Below are 19,209 nucleotides of genomic sequence, written 5' to 3' on the forward strand. Positions count from 1 at the left end.
GAACAAAGAAAACAAGAATTACAATTAGACACTTCAAAGGATAACCAACTTTCGTAAATACTCTTACTAGTTGGATGAATATCTTCTTTATATCTTCATTGTTGATCTGCGGCTTCTCGAGTTTGTACGCTTTTTTCTTGTTCGATTTCAAAGAATTCGACATCACTTTACATCTAGTCTCATCTTTAGCCTTCATTCTAGCAACGAGTGCACGTGCATCTATCATTCTTGCTATCAATAGATCAATGTAATCTTCTTTCCAATACCAAAACTTGCATACATCCTACACACAAAATTGAGCAAGCAATAACCTACCGAAAATGCATCGAATCCAGTGAGCACAACGGAATCAAAAGAAGCACATACCCCATCTTTTTTGCACTTAAAGAACACCAATCCGGAATGTTCCGGCATGGTAGAAACCCAAGCGCACGACCTGCCGCTGGCAGTCGTCGCACTTTATGACCGGCAATGGTGAGCTGACGAGCTGCTGGTCCAGCGCCGAGCCCGGGCGGTGGCTGAGCGTGTCTTTGCCAGCGAACCGCCGACAACTTAGATCCAAGCAGCTAGAGGCGGAGTTAATACCTGCATGCGGCGTGGAGGCGTTGCCAGGGCTGTGCGGTCCGGCACCCGGCCAATCCATGGCAAGCCGCAGTCGCCGGTGGCTAGATGCGCCAAATCCAGTGACAGCGGCGGCAACCGCAGATCTACCGGTTGCGTGCCGTTGATGGGGCGAGAGAGGACAAGGCTAGGCTGGACAGCGAGGAGGCGGCCCGGGAAAATGGGCGGTGACGGCGGCTATGGCCGGGGCAGGGGGTGGGGGCGTAGGGGAGGTGAAGAGAAAAAGGAGCGTCTGTGTCCCCGACGGGCAGGTTAGGGAAGGACAAGGGCACGCGTCCCGCCCGTTATCTCGATGCAAACACGGAGCCGAAAATGAGTCAGCGACGGATAAAAAATAAACGTTTGTCTGTTTGCTCCAGCATGTTGGGCCGTGATTTATGTATATCTACCGGAAACGCGGCCGGATCATTTTGGGTCGTGAGTTTAGTTGCCTCCTCACGTCCCGAGCGCGTGACTGAGAAAAGTGCTAAAACAATATGCAGCACTACCAAGCGAATGTCCTGCCGAGGTCATCCACGTTGAGTCGTTGACTCGTTTGAGTCCTGGTCATTCAGGACTAGTTTGACTAAACCCTGCAATTTCGAACTGCAATTTCTGTTTCAAAAGCAATTCCGCAACCGAGCGAGAGCTCAGCGAAAACAGCAGACAGCAGCAGCAGGGCAACCCACCAAATGCCCCAAACCCTCCGCTCCCTCCTCTTCTAGGGTTTCCTCCTCCCCGTCCGCGCCGCCCGCCCGCCCATGGCCGCCACCTCCGGCGACGCCCCGGTCCCGCCCGCCATGCCGGACCTCGTCCGTGACCACCTCTACTTCGGCGGCATCAACGACGCCATCGCGGCCCTCACCGCCTCCCTCCCGGACGGTACCGACATCACCCACGTCCTCTCCGTCGTCAGCTCCGCCTCCATCTCCTTCTTCACCGACTACCGCCCGGGCCTCTCCTTGCCAGCCGAGGAGGTCCGCCGCGTCGTCGCCGGGGAGGACGGGGCGCCCTCGGCGGTGGCCCCGGGGCGGCTGATGCGGGTGGTGGAGAGGACCGGGGAAGGGCTAAGGGTGACGCGGATGGCCGTGCCGCTCAGGGACACGGAGGAGGAGAACCTGCTCGACCACCTCGAGCCGTGCCTCGACTTTATCGACGAGGGGAGGAAGGCGGGCAGCGTGCTCGTGCATTGCTTCGCGGGGGTCTCGAGGAGGTACGCTTGCTTATCAACACCAGATCCCGGTTGCTTCCGTTGTTCTGTAAGCCCCACGTTTTTATTGTCTCGGTTTATATGTTCTTGTTTGCATGTCACGAAAAACTAGTTTGGTTGCCATATTTATCTTGTCAACACCTTCCTGCAAAGTAACTGTGAGCATTTCAAATCACATGAATGTCCATCTGTAATGATTTGGCTAAATGGATATTTTGTATTGACCAACCTGTCCAAAATCAATTTGCGGTCGTGTATCATCTCAAAATTACATATACTTTAGCAGAAATGGTCCACATGGCTGCGCATTATATAAGGCACATCTGAAAAAATTATGATACGTTGTATTCATCATCGACAATCTGCCATCTACTTACATATCAGTTTGTTTTGTAAAATTTCTGTTTGTCTGATGCTCCAACTGGTTTTATCTGGTAAATGCAGATTAAAATGTTCATTTGCTATGGCGGTTAATGTTTCAATCCTGTTTATGTATGCATGTGTATGGAGGGACATGTAGTGAACAGTCACAATAACTGTAAATAAAACTAGTAACTGGGCACTTAGCCAAAAACCGTGTGTTTTGCTGAATAGAAAATGCACATCATCTTATTTTTGGCTAAATATACAGTTAATACGCATCATCTCACTCGACACACACACACATTGATCAGCATTAGGGCATGTTTGGTTGCCCTTCACACTTTACCACACTTTTGTGCCATAAGTGTGGCATGCTGCAGTTTTTGTGGTGGTCAAATTGTTCGCCACACTTGTGGCAAAAGTTAGCTAGCAGCTGAGTTTATGACAAGTGGAGCATGTGTGACTAAGCCATTATGGCATGCCACAACTGTGGCTAGAACAAAACACTTGCCACTGTGGCGGAAAAGTGTGGATGCCAACCAAACATGCCCTATGTCCTTGCAAGGGAACATACTAACCCCCTTTTGCCGGGTATAACCAGCTGGACTACTAGGCTAATAGAAATTGTTACAAAAGAAACTGATGGTTAAGTGTGGCATTTTGGTTAATGCCTATTACCTCATACTGCTTTCTCAAATGTGTCTTGTATAACAAGCATGTCGACTGTTTGTACTGAAGTGGTTGTATAGTGGGACAATACACGACTAAAATTTGATTTTGCATAGGTTGGTACAAACCAATCCAGTTAAAACATTGCCACTGCATCTAAACCGGTCCATTTTATGCTACAGAAAGATGTAGACATTTGCAAGATAAGCTGTCGAACTGTTTTTTCCCTGCATGCCAACCAGAACAAAGAGGCGAAGGCTGGTGATAGTGATGTTAAGCTAGAAAAGAAAGAGACCATGCCTATCAACGTAAAACCGGTGGATGCTGCTAATCTGGAACACCCCCGCCAGGCATAATAAAGTTTTAAATCTGACCTGCTGAGGCTGTGGGCAGTCTGAGGCATTTTGTAAGCTCCAGGCTGCATTGCATATCTCAATTTTTTCCTCTCAGAAAGCAAAATGCTACTAGTGAAGAGAGCAGAAAGCGGTTGTCCCATCCTTAGACTCCAGCATGCCTCTGAAGTTAAGAGGGGAGTGGTGTTTTGGTGTTGTTCTGGTGAGAAGAGGTGGACGCGAAACAAAGTTTTCTTGAAGTCCCACATCGATGTGTTTGTGCGTGACCAGGGGAAGCCAGCAGGCTTCACCTTTTTCTATGGCGAACCACGTTGGGAGTTCATGGCAGATAGTTGGTATTTGTTGAGTTACCTGAGGTGCCAATCAGTGCTAGCCTGGCTATGTGTGGGAGGTTTGAACACAGTCCGATACGACACGCTGACAGCTAAAGCATTTGAGAGTTAGGTTGGGAGTGGTGGTGGATGGAGGAGTTTTGAAATGTGGTTGGTGACACTGGTGTTACTTCAGTTTGCCATATACTTTGGCTATGATGAGCTTATCAGTGTTGTCCCTAGCAATGAGGAGCCATGGGTATGATTTGCAAGAGGATACTATTTTTTTTAATTCGCCGGAGCAAGATGGCTGCAGCATGTCTCTCGAGCAACCTGTGATGGATTGCGGCTAGCATAGAATTGTCAGGCGGTGGTGTTGAAACTGACTCGCAGAGCTGATAAACCCATGAAGCGCCACCTCTTTTCAGGGTCACACTTGTCTAACATATCTCCAATTGTAATGGAGTTCGACAAGCTAGGCAGAAGTTTCTTGTAGTTGAAACTATAGTCTTCTTGTGAAGGGGGCCAAATCTTGTTTTAACTGGTGCATGTGGCTTAATGCAATTCCATATTTTTATCGGTGTTCTTTGTTATTTGTTATCCTGCTATAGTAAGTAATGATGAGTTCAGTGAGTTCTAGTATAAAAGATATTCTTAGTCATATGGAACATTATGTTTTTGAGCTTAAGAATGTTTAGCAAGTAAGAAAGCTGACAACTCATGGCTCTTGGTAACCAATTAGTATAGGATGCATTGCAATTTCCACATATAACTTCCTATTTGATGTGCCGGAAATGGGGAATGTGTATTTTTCACTTATAATGATGCCATTCACGTTCACTATATAACATCTATTTGGAATTTCTATCATGCTGCAGTGCTACCATCATCACGGCATATCTAATGAGAACAGAGCAGAAATCTCTGGATGGTATGATTTTTTTTGAGCAAAATTTGTAATACACTAATCTTTAGTTTGTATGTTGCTTGAATTATCTGATCCACCTTTTATAATCCATGTGGCATTCACTACTTTATTCTTTTTCCAGAAGCACTAGAGTCCTTGAAGGAAATTAATGAGTCCGTTTGCCCAAACGACGGTTTCCTTGACCAGGTAAGCTTTCATTATGAACTGGTTGCACTAAATCTCACTAGATTTCTTTTATTAAGTCGAATTTCCTATACTTTGCAGTTAAAATTGTTTGAAGAAATGGGTTTCAAGATTGATACTTCAAGTCCTTTATACAGGCGCTTCCGCTTGAAATTGTTAGGTTGGTCATTTCCAACATTTATTTTGAAAAATGGAGGCAGAGAGATCTATTTTTTTGTCAGGTTCCCCATCTCATATGATATGCTTGCCTTTGTGGGCCCTCTAATTCTTGTGGTTGCAGGATGCTACTCTTGCTGAAAATAAAACAATTTTGTCATAGATTCTGTAAAGAATGATCATATCAAGCAGTGATATTTCTCAATCTTAGCAGCACACCGATTAAGTGCTTGCCTATTACTTGTCGCAGGTCAGTCCTACAAAGTTGGAGAGAAAATAGGGAACCATGTATTTGAAGACGATCCTGGAGTTGCTCGACAGCCTAATCCTAACCAGGAATTGTCAGGCAAGGAGAAGACCCTTAAAACAGCATACCGCTGCAAGAAATGCAGGAGGATCGTTGCTGCACAGGACAATGTTATCGGCCACACTCCTGGCGAGGGCAACTCTAGCTTTGCGTGGCACGACAAGAGGAAAGGCCACACACACAACAAGGAACAAGATTGTTCCTCTCTGTATGTCGAGCCTCTAAAGTGGATGACTCCAGGTAAAGTCATCTCTTGCAGTAACATAGTGCGTTCTATATGTATATTGATGCGGTCCATAGCATATCACCAGTCTGTTCATTATCTGCTGTTGCTCATGATGAAGCAGTAGAAGATGGTGCTTTGGAGGGGAAGCTGTCGTGCATCCACTGCGGGGCGCGCCTAGGGTACTTCAACTGGTCAGGGATCCAGTGCAACTGTGGCAGCTGGATCACCCCTGCCTTCCAAATTTCCAAGAGCAAAGTTGATGTAAGCACCATCTAGATTTTCTCCCATGGGTTAGCAGATTCGAGGAGTTCGTCAGGGGGTGGTGTAGATACCATATCGTCTGAACCGTCATGCATTGGATCACAAGGAGCAAAAGCTGGAGCCTGCTTCATGCATTCACCTATTGTACTCTGAAATACTGTACCTCACAACAGCTTACAGGAGAAGTTGAACACATCATAGTGAAGCAGTCGCAGATCCTAAACGTTTACTACCTGCTTTTTCATCAATTAAGCGGCAACCTGATATATTTTTAACGTTGTAGGGAATTCACGAGTGTGGTGTAGTGGGATGGAGCGGTGTGGAGCGGCTTGCAAGGGGTAGAATGGGTGAGTGGAATGAACTTGTGGTGGAATAGAGTCGGTTGGTTATGATGGGTTACACCACAAATGGGTATCAGAGTATATATACAGAGAGTCCGAAATCTGACGCAAAAAGCAATTAGGCTCGGAAGTGCCGGAAGAAAACTTGTGGAACTACCTCAAATAAATTTGAAACTCCAAGGCAACATTCAAAACCAGAGAAAATGCAATACTTGAAAGTTGAGCGATGGCTCCGAATGAAAAATGCAGTAGGACCGTAGTAAACACACACAATCTCGAAATGAGAAGTTGCAGAAAGAGGCTAAGGCACATCTTCGAAGTTTTTGATGAAAAAGAGCTTGGATGTTTCAAAGTGGATTGGCTCAGCAGTTCCGGAACAAAGAAAATGATGGTATCAGGAATTGTTCTCGAAGTATGAATGACAAGTGCTCCGGTAGTACCAAAAGATAAGTCTTCCGAAGTACCAGGGCTTAGAAAGATTCATACAATGATACAAAGGAATGACTAGAGAGTGGAAAAGCCGAGCCGAGCTTGATGTAGACAACAACTTCAAAAATTCGGGAAGGGATCAACCTTGCGCTGCAGTGGAGCACCTTACCTATCGATATTGAATCCGACTGCCTAGAAGCTGTGACTACGTTGAAGAGCGCTGAGGGTAACATGTCAAAATTTTCTTTCATGATCAGAGAGATTAAGCAAAGTATGGGGGAACGGGACTCTTTCATTACTCATATTCGTCGCAATGGCAATTGTGCTAGTCATGTTTTAGCAAATTTTGGTAGAACTCAGGGCCGAACCATGGTCTGGCTTGGTTCCGTTCCCGAGGATGTCCTAGATATTGTATTGCGAGATTGTAATCACGAGTAATGGAAGAGTTATTGTCGCAAAAAAAAAAAACTCACCGAAATGATTAGTCCTCTCAATTTTTATTTTGCCACTGGTCCTCTCAAATAGTTTTGTCATAAGTCATCAAAATCAATTCGGGTACAATTCATCATATCCGCCACCGCCTGTTTACGATGGACCTTACTTAATCATATAGTCTTTGCTAAACCAAAACATGCCATTGTGTACACTGGGATTGATTGCGCCACAATCATTATTACAAGTTGCTCTTTGTCACACTAGTTTTCTTAAAAAAAGAATACCGGTGCAAACCCTTAAAATTTTGTAAAAGCATTTTTGAAAATTGTACATATGATTCATACACTTGAAACCTGCTTCGTGCACATATGATTTATAACAAACATCAATCAACTGGTTAAACATACAGGGTTGTGAGAGAAAAACGGATTTATAGTACAAACTCGCTTTTAATCACAATAAGTTGCTTCGCAATAACTTTCATTGCAACGCGTACATTTGGATGTGGCTTTGAACATCTTGTGATGAGGATCACAATGGTGGAAACGCATTGTAGTTTTCGACACACGTCTTAAACACATTGCACAACTTTTACTTTTTAGGATAACTTCTGCATAACTTTATGTAATCTAAATTGGATGTGTGCATGCGTTCATTTGTACATGTCCGATTGATGTTTCTAGAGTGCCATGGCATGTGTGAGAGGAGACAGTCGGATGTGCTCGAGTGAAATACAAAAAACCACCACATTGTACACATCCATTTGAATTTGCCACCACTTAACCTACGGCAGCAAAAATCTACCGTAGTGGTAGATTTGGACTATTCAGGAGCTTCCTTGCTCAACCACACGAACCAGTAATTGCTCGTCATGTCGGATGCCAACCATACTCATTTCGGAACACAAATTCCTTTTCCCCCCAACCCTACAGGAATTGAACCGCTTTCAATGTAAGCCTTTCAAATTTCATGTGGATTTGTTCCCAAAAGAAAGCAGCATGCACATTACAGTTACAGCTCTGCACTTTGTTGACATACACACCGTAGCAACGCTTCACTATAGGACTAGGTCTCGCCTCTTCTTCGGGTTCGATGGCTCCGCACCGCCCGTTCCTTTCCTCATCATCGCCACGAACTCTGAATAGTCTATCCTCCCATCCTGCATGCGCCGTCAAGGAAACAGTTTCAGTTCCTTTCGATGCATTTACCATCTATTGTTTTGAATGTATTTTTCTTTCTTACGTTGTCGGAATCGGCTTCGGCAATGACATCCTTGAATTCCTCGGCGTCGAACAACTTCTGCTCTTGTAAGGCCTGCTCCAGCTCTTCTTTTGTGATGTACCTGCAAGAGGTATATGAGCCTCCAAAAATCCTGAATCCAGGAGCCTGAGATGTACTATCTCTGTTTCTTTTCTTTTTCCAGGAAATACCACCTCTGTTTCTAATCTAAATATAAAATATTTTGGCAGTTTAAATTGAACTGCCAAAACGTCTTATATTTTGGAACAGAGGTTGTATTTAATTACCAGTTTGTTGGTGCTCAACTTACCCACTGTTGTCCTTGTCGAAGTATTGGAACGCGGTGTAGAGGTGCTCTTCCCTGTCCATTCTGTTCATGTGCACCGTCGCGGTGACGAACTCCTCGTAGTCGATCAATCCATTGCCGTCGGCATCGGCCTGGAAATCGAAGCAGAGAATTATTTCTGTTCATGTCAAATACGTATATGTAACACCACGTCGTTGATTGGTTGTCATCTGAATCAAGACTCACTGCTTCCATCAGTTGCTGAATTTCATGGTCCGAAAACTTGTTGCCCTGCTTGGCCAGCCCGTTCTTGAGCTCTTCGAGGGTGATGGTGCCGCTGTTGTCCTTGTCGATGCTCTTGAACATCTCCTTGAGCCCCTTGATCTCCTCCTCTGACAGGCACCCGGCAATGACCTACACAAAGTTGAGCGCAAAGTTATCAAAGATTAGTTAGTTACCTGAACAAGTGCTGTCAATGTCAGTCCATGTGCCTACTCTCAGTGCGGCTTTCTTGAACTGGTTCATGGCCACGAACTGCTTCATCCTGTCCAGAACGACGTTGTCGAGCGGCGTGTCGGGGGCGTCTCCGTCTTCCTTGATCCATGGGTGGTCTGAAAAAGCTCAAGTTATTTCAGGGCATCGATTGTCTTTCTCATGTACATACATGAAGCGTGCACGAAGCAAGCATTTGACAGGAGGAAAAAGGAACATGCAGAAGTGGCTTACCGAGGACTTGGGTGGCCGTAAGCCTGTCCTTGGGGTTGATATGGAGCATCTTCCTGATAAGATCCTTGGCTCCGGGGGAGATGTTGGGCCACGGCTCGCTGACGAAGTCGATTTCACCGCGCAGAATGGCGGTGAAGATGGCGTTCTCATTCTCCGCCCAGAAGGGAGGGACGCCGGAGAGGAAGATGTAGAGCATGACGCCCATGCTCCAGACGTCGGCCTCGTGCCCGTACTTGCGCTTGAGCACCTCCGGGGCGATGTAGTAGGCGCTGCCGACGATGTCCTTGAACACCTCGCCTTCTTTGAAGAAGACGGAGAGGCCGAAGTCGGTGGCCTTGATGGGCGACGACTCGTCCCGGTTGAGCATAAGGAAGTTCTCCGGCTTGAGGTCCCGGTGCATCACCCCCATGGAGTGGAAGGTGTGCACGGTCCCGACCACCGACCGGAGCAGCGAGGCGGCGGCGCGCTCCGTGTAGTGCCCCTTGGCGATGATCCGGTCGAAGAGCTCCCCGCCGGCGCACAGCTCCATCACCAGGTGCACGTTGTGCTTGTCCTCGTAGGCGCCGCGGAGGTCCACGATGTTGGGCTGGCCGGAGAGGTGGCGCATGATCTCCACCTCCCGCCGGACGTCCTCCACGTCCTCCGCGCCCGACAGCTTCCGCTTCGCGATCGTCTTGCACGCCAGCTTCTCCCCCGTCTCCGTGTGGGTGCACAGGTAGGTCACGCCGAACTGGCCGCGCCCGAGCTCGTCGCCGATGGTGTAGGTCGCGCGCACGTCCTCCATGGGCCGCCCGAGCACCTCGCCCACGGGGGCCGGCGGCTTGGCATTGGGGTCCGCCTTGGTTGCCGGGGAGGCGGGCTCGGCCTCGGCGGCGCCAGGAGCAGGAGCCGGGCCATCGTTGGTCGGTGCGTTGTCCCCGCGCGGCGTCTTCGGGGGCGCCGGCGGCTCTGCCTCGGCCGCCGCGTCGGCAGCGGCAGCCTGCCCGGCTCCGTTTGTGCAGCATTGGCCCATGGCTGCGGGGAATGCGCGCTGGCCGCTCCGAGGGAGGAGAGGCAGGCACAGGCATGCATGAAGAGCACGCACGTACACACATGCACAAACCAAAGTTCGGAGATGGGTTTCGTTATCTTTGCCACACAAAAAATGGTTTTGAGCTTGGAAGGTTGGGAGTGAATGGCGGGAAGGAGGAGGATTATTGTGCTGGTGTCACAACCTGAACCTGAAGCTGTCTGTTTTCTTCTTCAGGTAGGTGTAGCATTTCTGGCAATACCGCTTTGATCGGATCCTACGGCTCACATGGCTCCTCGCCTGATCTCGTCGCTGAGCCGTCAGATCCCTTTAACCGTTATGGAGTGGTTATTCTTGTTATTTCTCCTTCCGTTCCAAAATATAAGGTGTATAGTTTTTTCAAAAGTCAAATATATTCATGTTAGACCAAGTTTAAAAATAAAAACTACAATAACAAATTTGTATCATTAGATTCATCATGAAAAGTATTTTCATATTCTTATTTATTTTGTATTGTAGATGTCAATATTTTATTTTATAATCTTGATCAAACATACACAAGTTTGACTTGCACAAAATCGATACATCTTATATTCTGAAAGGAAACAAGTAACTTAACCGCTGTAATGGGTAATGAACCGTCTATATAAGCGGGTGGTTTAACAAGCTACTCAGCTCATTAAGGCTTGTGCTCATTAAGCCTCAGCTCATTAAGCTTAACAAGCAGAAAATCTGCTCGGCTCTGTTCATTTGGAACTCATTAAGCTCATGAGCACCCACAAGCGCTCGTTAATAGACTACGACGTGTCACCGTCCATGGGATGTGAGTGTAGATGTGGTTTTTGTGAAGGAGAATGTTGACTATAGAAGAAGGTGCACTAGTTGCCTCCTATGAGCTAGGTTGGGTAGATGGGGGAGGTGCTACAAAAACATTGCCACATAAAATAAAAATATATCTTGTGTTGTACTAACGAGTTTAATGAGCTTCTTGTGACACTCGTTAGCTCGTTTGTTAAGCTTACTAATCTTAACAAGATGAAGTCAGTGATTTGTTATGTTCATTAAGAAGCGAGCTACAAGCTTAACAAGCCAAGCTATCGAGCGCCCATTAAGCTCACGAGCTACGAGCTGTTGGTCCAGCCTTATAAGCCAGGTTGTGGCTGGTGTGGAGTACGTTGAATTGTCTATTTCTAATGGATGGACTCGATACCTTGTAGCTACAGTAATGTAGAAATGGCCTTATTGGTTTGAACTTAAAACCCTATCTTGTTCCCTTTATTACCATATTTACTGTCCCAAATTCCCCTTGATCCAACCCGGGTCCTAAACAAATTGGTATTCGAGCTCAAGTTCCTTGGTGGCGTTTTCTATTGGTGATTTTTTCCATTAGATTGGTCAAATACCACCCTCTTGCAGTGGCGGCTTTGAGTGATTCTGGTAGCGCGGGCGGCGGTGTTGGTGGTGCCAGTGGCGGTGGTTGTTCCGGTGTAGATCAGTTGAGTGGAGTGGTTGTTCAAGAACATCTCTCGTTCGATAAAATTCCATGTCTAGCTCTGATACATGCACCATGGAGACGAGGATCGTTGGCGGCGACACGATCTAAACATGGGACTGGTTGTTGGCTTGTCCAGTGGTAAAATTCGTCACCTATTTTTCAGATCAAGGAGATGGGGAGGAGCAAAAAGAACATCAATGAGGCAGATTTGCAGGAAGTTCTGTCTATGAAAGAAGAATTAATGGTTTTTAAAAAGGACAACGCAACCCTACAGAAAGACGTCTCCAAATGACAAGAGGACGTTCAGTCTATTAGATCCAAGTAATGTGAGATTTCTCTACAAGAGGAGTGGGACAAGCAGTAGTATAATTGGGCGAACAACTGTCAGCTATGAGTACAATGTTGCAATCGATTGTCCCACAAACAAGTGCAAACAAGTAGAAACAAGTCGAAGAGAGAACTGTACACACTGTCAAATTTCCTCTACAACAAGAACAAGTATAGAGAAAATGGCTAGAAATGAACAATTGAGAAAGCACTTGGAAAAGGATAAGGAAAGGACCAAACAAATAGAAGACCTACAGTTACATAATTTACCACCCATTCATACCGACGACAACTCCTAGTTTTCAACAACATCATGCTTATGAAAGTACCTGTGTTGTGGGCACACCTTGTTGGGGAACGCAGTATTTCAATTTTTTTACCTACGATCACGCAAGATCTATCTAGGATATGCATAGCAACGAGCGGAGAGAGTGTGTCCACGTACCCTCGTAGACCGAAAGCGGAAGCGTTTAGTAACGCGGTTGATGTAGTCGAACGTCTTCGCGATCCAACCGATCCAAGCACCGAACGCACGGCACCTCCGCGTTCAGCACACGTTCAGCTCGATGACGTCCCTCGAGCTCTTGATCCAGTTGGGCCGAGGGAGAGTTCCGTCAGCACGACGGCGTGATAACGGTGATGATGAAGTTACCGGCGCAGGGCTTGGCCTAAGCACTACGACGATATGACCGAGGTGTGTAACTGTGGAGGGGGGCACCGCACACGGCTAAGAGAAGACTTGGTGTGCCTTTGAGGTGCCCCCCTCCCATGTATATAAAGGAGGGGAGGAGTAGAAAGCCGGCCAAGGGGGGCGTGCGCCATGGGGAGTCCAACTAGGATTCCCAATCCTTGTTGGAGTCCCCTTCCTTCCAAGAGAGGGAGAGAGAGGGAAGGAGGAAGAGGGGAGAAGGAAAGAGGGGGCGCCGCCCCCTCCCTAGTCCAATTAGGGCTGTCCATGGGGGGGCTCCCTTGTGGCCCTCCTCTCCTTTCCACTAAGGCCCATGAAGGCCCATGAACTTCCCGGGGGGGGGGTCCGATAACCCTCCGGCACTCCGATAGTTACCCGGTACCTCTCGAAACTCATCCGGTGTCCGAATAACATCGTCCAATATATCAATCTTTATCTCTCGACCATTTCGAGACTCCTCGTCATGTTCGTGATATCATCCGGGACTTCGAACAATCTTCGGTCATCAAATCACATAAACTCATAATATAAATCGTCATCGAACGTTAAGCGTGCGGACCCTACGGGTTCGAGAACTATGTAGACATGACTGAGACACATCTCCGGTCAATAACCAATAGCGGAACCTGGATGCTCATATTGGCTCCTACATATTCTACGAAGATCTTTATCGGTCAAACCGCATAACAACATACGTCATTCCCTTTGTCATCGGTATGTTACTTGCCCGAGATTCGATCGTCGGTATCATCATACCTAGTTCAATCTCGTTACCGGCAAGTCTCTTTACTCGTTCCATAATGCATCATCCCGCAACTAACTCATTAGTCACATTGCTTGCAAGGCTTATAGTGATGTGCATTACCGAGAGGGCCCAGAGATACCTCTTCGATATACGGAGTGACAAATCCTAATCTTGATCTATGCCAACCCAACAAACACCTTCGGAGACACCTGTAGAGCATCTTTATAATCACCCAGTTACGTTGTGACGTTTGATAGCACACAAGGTGTTCCTCCAGTATTCGGGAGTTGCATAATCTCGTAGTTAGAGGAACATGTATAAGTCATGAAGAAAGCAATAGCAATAAAACTGAACGATCATTATGCTAAGCTAACAGATGGGTCTTGTCCATCACATCATTCTCCTAATGATGTGATCCCGTTCATCAAATGACAACACATGTCTATGGTCAGGAAACTTAACCATCTATGATTAACGAGCTAGTCAAGTAGAGGCATACTAGGGACACTCTGTTTTGTCTATGTATTCACACATGTACTAAGTTTCCGGTTAATACAATTCTAGCATGAATAATAACATTTATCATGATATAAGGAAATATAAATAACAACTTTATTATTGCCTCTAGGGCAACTTTCCTTTGGTCTCCCATTTGCACTAGAGTCAATAATTTAGTTCACATCGTCATGTGATTTAACACCAATAGTTCACATCTTTATGTGATTAGTTCACATCTCCATGTGACTAACACCCAAAGGGTTTACTAGAGTCAATAATCTAGTTCACATTGCTATGTGATTAACACCCAAAGAGTACTAAGGTGTTATCATGTTTTGCTTGTGAGAGAAGTTTAGTCAACGGGTCTGCCACATTCAGAGCTGTATGTATTTTGCAAATTTTCTACGTCTACAATGCTTTGCACGGAGCTACTCTAGCTAATTGCTCCCACTTTCAATATGTATCCAGATTGAGACTTAGAGTCATCCGAATCAGCGTCAAAGCTTGCATCGACGTAACCCATTACCACGAACTTTTTGTCACCTCCATAACCGAGAAACATGTCCTTATTCCACTAAGGATAATTTTGACCGCTGTTCAGTGATCCACTCCTGGATCACTATTGTACCCTTTTGCCAAACTCATGGTGAGGTACACAATAGGTCTGGTACACAACATAGCATACTTTATAGAACCTATGACTGAGGCATAGGGAATGACTTCTCATTCTCTTTCTATTTTCTGCTGTGGTCGGGTTTTGAGTCTTTACTCAACTTCACACCTTGCAACACAGGCAAGAACTCCTTCTTTGACTGTTCCATTTTGAACTACTTCAAAATCTTATCAAGGTATGTACTCATTAAAAAAATTATCAAGCGTCTTGATCTATCTCTATAAATCTTGATGCTTAATATGTAAGCAGCTTCACTGAGGTCTTTCTTTGAAAAACTCCTTTCAAATACTCCTTTATGCTTTCCAGAAAATTCTACATCATTTTTGATCAACAATATATCATTCACATATACTTATCAGAAAGGATGTAGTGCTCCCACTCACTTTCTTGTAAATACAGGCTTCACCAAAAGTCTGTATAAAACCATATGCTTTGATCACCTTATCAAAGCATATATTCCAACTCCGAGACGCTTGCACCAGTCCATAGATGGATCGCTGGAGCTTGCACACTTTGTTATCACCTTTAGGATTGAGAAAACCTTTCTTGTTGCATCATATACAACTCTTCTTTAAGAAATCCATTAAGGAATGTAGTTTCGACATCCATTTGCCAGATTTCATAAAATGTGGCAATTGCTAACATGATTCAGACAGACTTAAGCATCGCTACGAGTGAGAAAATATTATCGTAGTAACACTACTATCAGCGTCCGTCTTCCTCTTGAAGATCCATTTATTCTCAATGGCTCGCCGATCATCGGGCAAGTCAATCAAAGTCCATACTTTGTTCTCATACATGGATCCCATCTCAGATTTCATGGCTTCAAGTCATTTCGCGGAATCTGGGCTCATCATCGCTTCCTCATAGTTCGTAGGTTCGTGATGGTCTAGTAACATGACTTCCAGAACAGAATTACCATACCACTCTGGTACGGACCGTACTCTGGTTGATCTACGAGGTTCAGTAGTAACTTGATCTGAAGTTTCATGATCATCATCATTAGCTTCCTCACTGATTGGTGTAGGAATCACTGGAACTGATTTCTGTGATGTACTACTTTCCCATTTGGGAGAAGGAACAATTACCTCATCAAGTTCTACTTTCCTCCCACTCACTTCTTTCGAGAGAAATTCCTTCTCTAGAAAGGATCCATTCTTAGCAACGAATATCTTGCCTTCGGATCTGTGATAGAAGTTGTACCCAACAGTCTCCTTTGGGTATCCTATGAAGACGCATTTCTCCGATTTGGGTTCGAGCTTATCAGGTTGAAGCTTTTTCACATAAGCATCGCAGCCCCAAACTTTAAGAAACGACATATTAGGTTTCTTGCCAAACCATAGTTCATACGGTGTCGTCTCAACGGATTTAGATGGTGCCCTATTTAACGTGAATGCAACTGTCTCTAATGCATAACCCCAAAACGATAGTGGTAAATCGGTAAGAGACATCATAGATCGCACCATATCCATTAAAGTACAGTTACGACGTTCGGACACACCATTATGCTATGGTGTTCCAGGTGGCATGAGTTTGTGAAACTATTCCACATTTTTTTAATTGAAGGCCAAACTCGTAACTCAAATATTCGCCTCCGCGATCAGATCGTAGAAACTTAATTTTCTTGTTACAATGATTCTCCACTTCACTCTGAAATTATTTGAACTTTTCAAATGTTTCAGACTTGTGTTTCATCAAGTAGATATACCCATATCTGCTCAAATCATCTGTGAAGGTCAGAAAATAACGATACCCGCCGTGAGCCTCAACACTCATCAGACTGCATACATCAGTATGTATTATTTCCAATAAGTCAGTGGTTCGCTCCATTGTTCCGGAGAACGGAGTCTTAGTCATCTTTCCCATGAGGCATGGTTCGCAAGCATCAAGCGATTCATATTCATACACTAGTATGTTGCACTATCATTATCAACTTTGCATCTTTTGGCATCAATATTATGAATATGTGTATCACTACGATCGAGATTCAATAAACCATTCACCTTGGGTGTATGGCTACAGAAGGTTTTATTCATGTAAACAGAATAACAATTATTCTTTGACTTAAATGAATAACCATATTGCAAAAAATATGATCCAATCATATTATGCTCAATGCAAACACCAAATAACATTTATTTTAGGTTCAACACTAATCCCGAAGGGAGTGTGCGATGGTGATCTTATCAACCTTGGAATCACTTCCAACACACATCGTCACCTCGCCCTCAACTAGTATCTGTTCATTTTGCAAATCCTCTTTCGAGTTACAAATCTTTGCAACTTGAACCGGTATCAAATACCGAGGGGCTACTATGAACACTAGTAAAGCACACATCAATAACATGTATATCAAATATACCTTTGTTCACTTTGCCATTCTTCTTATCCGCCAAGTATTTGGGGCAGTTCCGCTTCCACTGACCATTTCCTTTGCAGTAGAATCACTCAGTTTCAGGCTTGGGTCTAGCTTTGGCCTTCTTCACGTGAGTGACAACTTGCTTGCCATTTTGAAGTTCCCTTTCTTTCCCTTGCCCTTTTTCTTGAAACTAGTGGTCTTGTTAACCATCAACACTTGATGCTATTTCTTGATTTCTACCTTCGCTGATTTCAGCATCGCGAAGAGCTTGGGAATCATTTTCATCATCCCTTGCATATTGTAGTTCATCATGAAGTTCTAGTAACTTGGTGATAGTGACTAGAGAACTCTGTCAATCACTATCTTATCTAGAAGATTAACTCCCACTTGATTCAAGCGATTCTAGTACCCAGACATTCTGAGCACATGCTCACTAGCTGATCTATTCTCCTCCATCTTGTAGGCAAGGTACTTGTCAGAGGTCTCATACCTCTCGACTCGGGCATGAGTCTGAAATATCAATTTTAGTTCTTGGAACATCTCATATGCTCCATGGTGTTCAAAACATTTTTGAAGTCCCGGTTCTAAGCCATAAAGCATGGCGCACTAAACTATCAAGTAGTCATCATACCGAGCTTGCCAAACGTTCATAACGTCTGCATCTGCTCCTGCAATAGGTCCGTCACCTAGCGGTGCATCAAGGACATAATTCTTCTGTGCAGCAATGAGGATAATCCTCAGATCACGGACCCGGTCCGCATCATTGCTACTATCATCTTTCAACTTAGTTTTCTCTAGGAACATATCATAAATAAAACGGGGAAGCTATACACGAGCTATTGATCTACAACATACATATGCAAATACTATCAGGACTAAGTTCATGATAAATTAAAGTTCAGTTAATCATATTACTAAAGAACTCCCACTTAGCTAGACATCCCTCTAGTCATCTAAATGATCACGTGATCCATATCAACTAAACCATGTCCGATCATCACGTGAGATGGAGTAGTTTTCAATGGTCAACATCAATATGTTGATCATATCTACTATATGATTCACGCTCGACCTTTCGGTCTCAGTGCTCCGAGGCCATATCTGCATATGCTAGGCTCGTCAAGTTAACCCGAGTATTCTGCATGTGCAAAACTGGCTTGCACCCGTTGTATGTGAACGTAGGGCTTATCACACCCGATCATCACGTGGTGTCTCGGCATGATGAACTCTAGCAACGGTGCATACTCAGGGAGAACACTTATACCTTGAAATTTAGTGAGAGATCATCTTATAGTGCTACCGCCTTACTAAGCAAAATAAAATGCATAAAGGATAAACATCACATGCAATCAAAATAAGTGATATGATATGGCCATCATCATCTTGTGCCTTTGATCTCAATCTCCAAACCACCGTCATGATCACCATCGTCACCGACTTGACACCTTGATCTCCATCGAAGCATCGTTGTCGTCTAGCAAACTATTGCTACCGCTTAGTGATAAAGTAAAGCAATTACATGGCGATTGCATTTCATACAATAAAGCAACAACCATATGGCTCCTGCTAGTTGCCGATAACTGTTACAAAACATGATCATCTCATACAACAATTTATATCTCATCACGTCTTGACCATATCACATCACAATATGCCCTGCAAAAACAAGTTAGACGTCCTCTACTTTGTTGTTGCAAGTTTTACGTGGCTGCTATGGGCTTCTAGCAAGAACCGTTCTTACCTATGCATCAAAACCACAATGATTTTTCGTCAAGTGTGCTGTTTTAACCTTCAACAAGGACAGTCCATAGTCAAACTCGATTCAACTAAAGTTGGAGAAACAGACACCCGCAAACCACCTGTGTGCGAAGCACGTCGGTAGAACCAGTCTCATGAACACGCTCATGTAATGTTGGTCCGGGCCGCTTCATCCAACAATACCGCCGAATCAAAGTAAGACGTTGCTGGTAAGCAGTATGACTATTATCGCCCACAACTCATTGTGTTCTACTCGTGCATATAACATCTACGCATAGAACCTGGCTTGGATGCCACTATTGGGGAACGCAGTATTTCAAAAAATTTACCTACCATCACGCAAGATCTATCTAGGAGATGCGTAGCAACGAGCGGGGAGAGTGTGTCCATGTACCCTTGTAGACCAAAAGCGGAAGTGTTTAGTAACGCAATTGATGTAGTCGAACGTCTTCGCGATCCAACCGATCCAAGCACCGAACGCACGACACCTCTGCGTTCAGCACACGTTCAGCTCGATGACGTCCCTCGAGCTCTTGATCCAGTTGAGGCCGAGGGAGAGTTTCGTCAGCACGACGGCGTGGCGACGGGGATGATGAAGTTACCGGCGCAGGGCTTCGCCTAAGCACTACAACGA

The 19,209-nt window shown here is 45.1% G+C and overlaps 2 protein-coding genes across 3 annotated transcripts; one reads left to right on the forward strand and one right to left on the reverse strand.

Moving 5' to 3' along the window:
• The first annotated feature begins 1,033 nt into the window (after positions 1-1,033).
• LOC109775327 (uncharacterized) lies at positions 1,034-6,831 on the forward strand. Of its 2 annotated transcripts, XM_020334079.4 has the most exons (7): positions 1,205-1,813; positions 4,385-4,437; positions 4,556-4,620; positions 4,699-4,777; positions 5,024-5,320; positions 5,428-5,567; positions 5,851-6,831. In XM_020334079.4, the coding sequence occupies exons 1-7, from the start codon at positions 1,362-1,364 to the stop codon at positions 5,941-5,943; spliced, it is 1,179 nt and encodes a 392-aa protein (XP_020189668.1). In that variant the 5' UTR covers positions 1,205-1,361; the 3' UTR covers positions 5,944-6,831. The 2 variants fall into 2 exon arrangements, with proteins under 2 accessions (XP_040245439.1, XP_020189668.1); XM_040389505.3 differs by lacking the exon at positions 5,851-6,831 and having other exon boundaries at positions 1,034-1,813; positions 5,428-5,796.
• An 835-nt stretch (positions 6,832-7,666) lies between these two features.
• LOC109775326 (calcium-dependent protein kinase 25-like) lies at positions 7,667-10,035 on the reverse strand. Its single transcript, XM_020334078.2, has 6 exons — positions 9,024-10,035; positions 8,793-8,908; positions 8,544-8,711; positions 8,322-8,449; positions 8,015-8,114; positions 7,667-7,931 (listed from the first exon to the last, which is right to left on the reverse strand). Exons 1-6 carry the CDS (start codon positions 10,033-10,035, stop codon positions 7,830-7,832), a joined length of 1,626 nt encoding a protein of 541 aa, XP_020189667.1. The 3' UTR covers positions 7,667-7,829.
• Positions 10,036-19,209: the final 9,174 nt, after the last annotated feature.

This window comes from Aegilops tauschii, chromosome 5 (genome assembly GCF_002575655.3).
Source record: "Aegilops tauschii subsp. strangulata cultivar AL8/78 chromosome 5, Aet v6.0, whole genome shotgun sequence".
Lineage (NCBI taxonomy): Eukaryota > Viridiplantae > Streptophyta > Magnoliopsida > Poales > Poaceae > Aegilops > Aegilops tauschii.

Bases quoted from the DNA above. Each gene is read 5' to 3' on its own strand.
- LOC109775327 (XM_020334079.4), top strand. From the start codon at position 1,362: ATGGCCGCCACCTCCGGCGACGCCCCGGTCCCGCCCGCCATGCCGGAC. The intron at 4,438-4,555 runs GTATGATTTTTT...TTCTTTTTCCAG, and splicing joins AGAGCAGAAATCTCTGGATG to AAGCACTAGAGTCCTTGAAG. The intron at 4,778-5,023 runs GTTGGTCATTTC...TACTTGTCGCAG, and splicing joins CTTCCGCTTGAAATTGTTAG to GTCAGTCCTACAAAGTTGGA.
- LOC109775326 (XM_020334078.2), bottom strand. From the start codon at position 10,035: ATGGGCCAATGCTGCACAAACGGAGCCGGGCAGGCTGCCGCTGCCGAC. The intron at 8,909-9,023 runs GTAAGCCACTTC...GAGCTTTTTCAG, and splicing joins TACGGCCACCCAAGTCCTCG to ACCACCCATGGATCAAGGAA. The intron at 8,115-8,321 runs GTAAGTTGAGCA...TACCTCTTGCAG, and splicing joins TTCGACAAGGACAACAGTGG to GTACATCACAAAAGAAGAGC.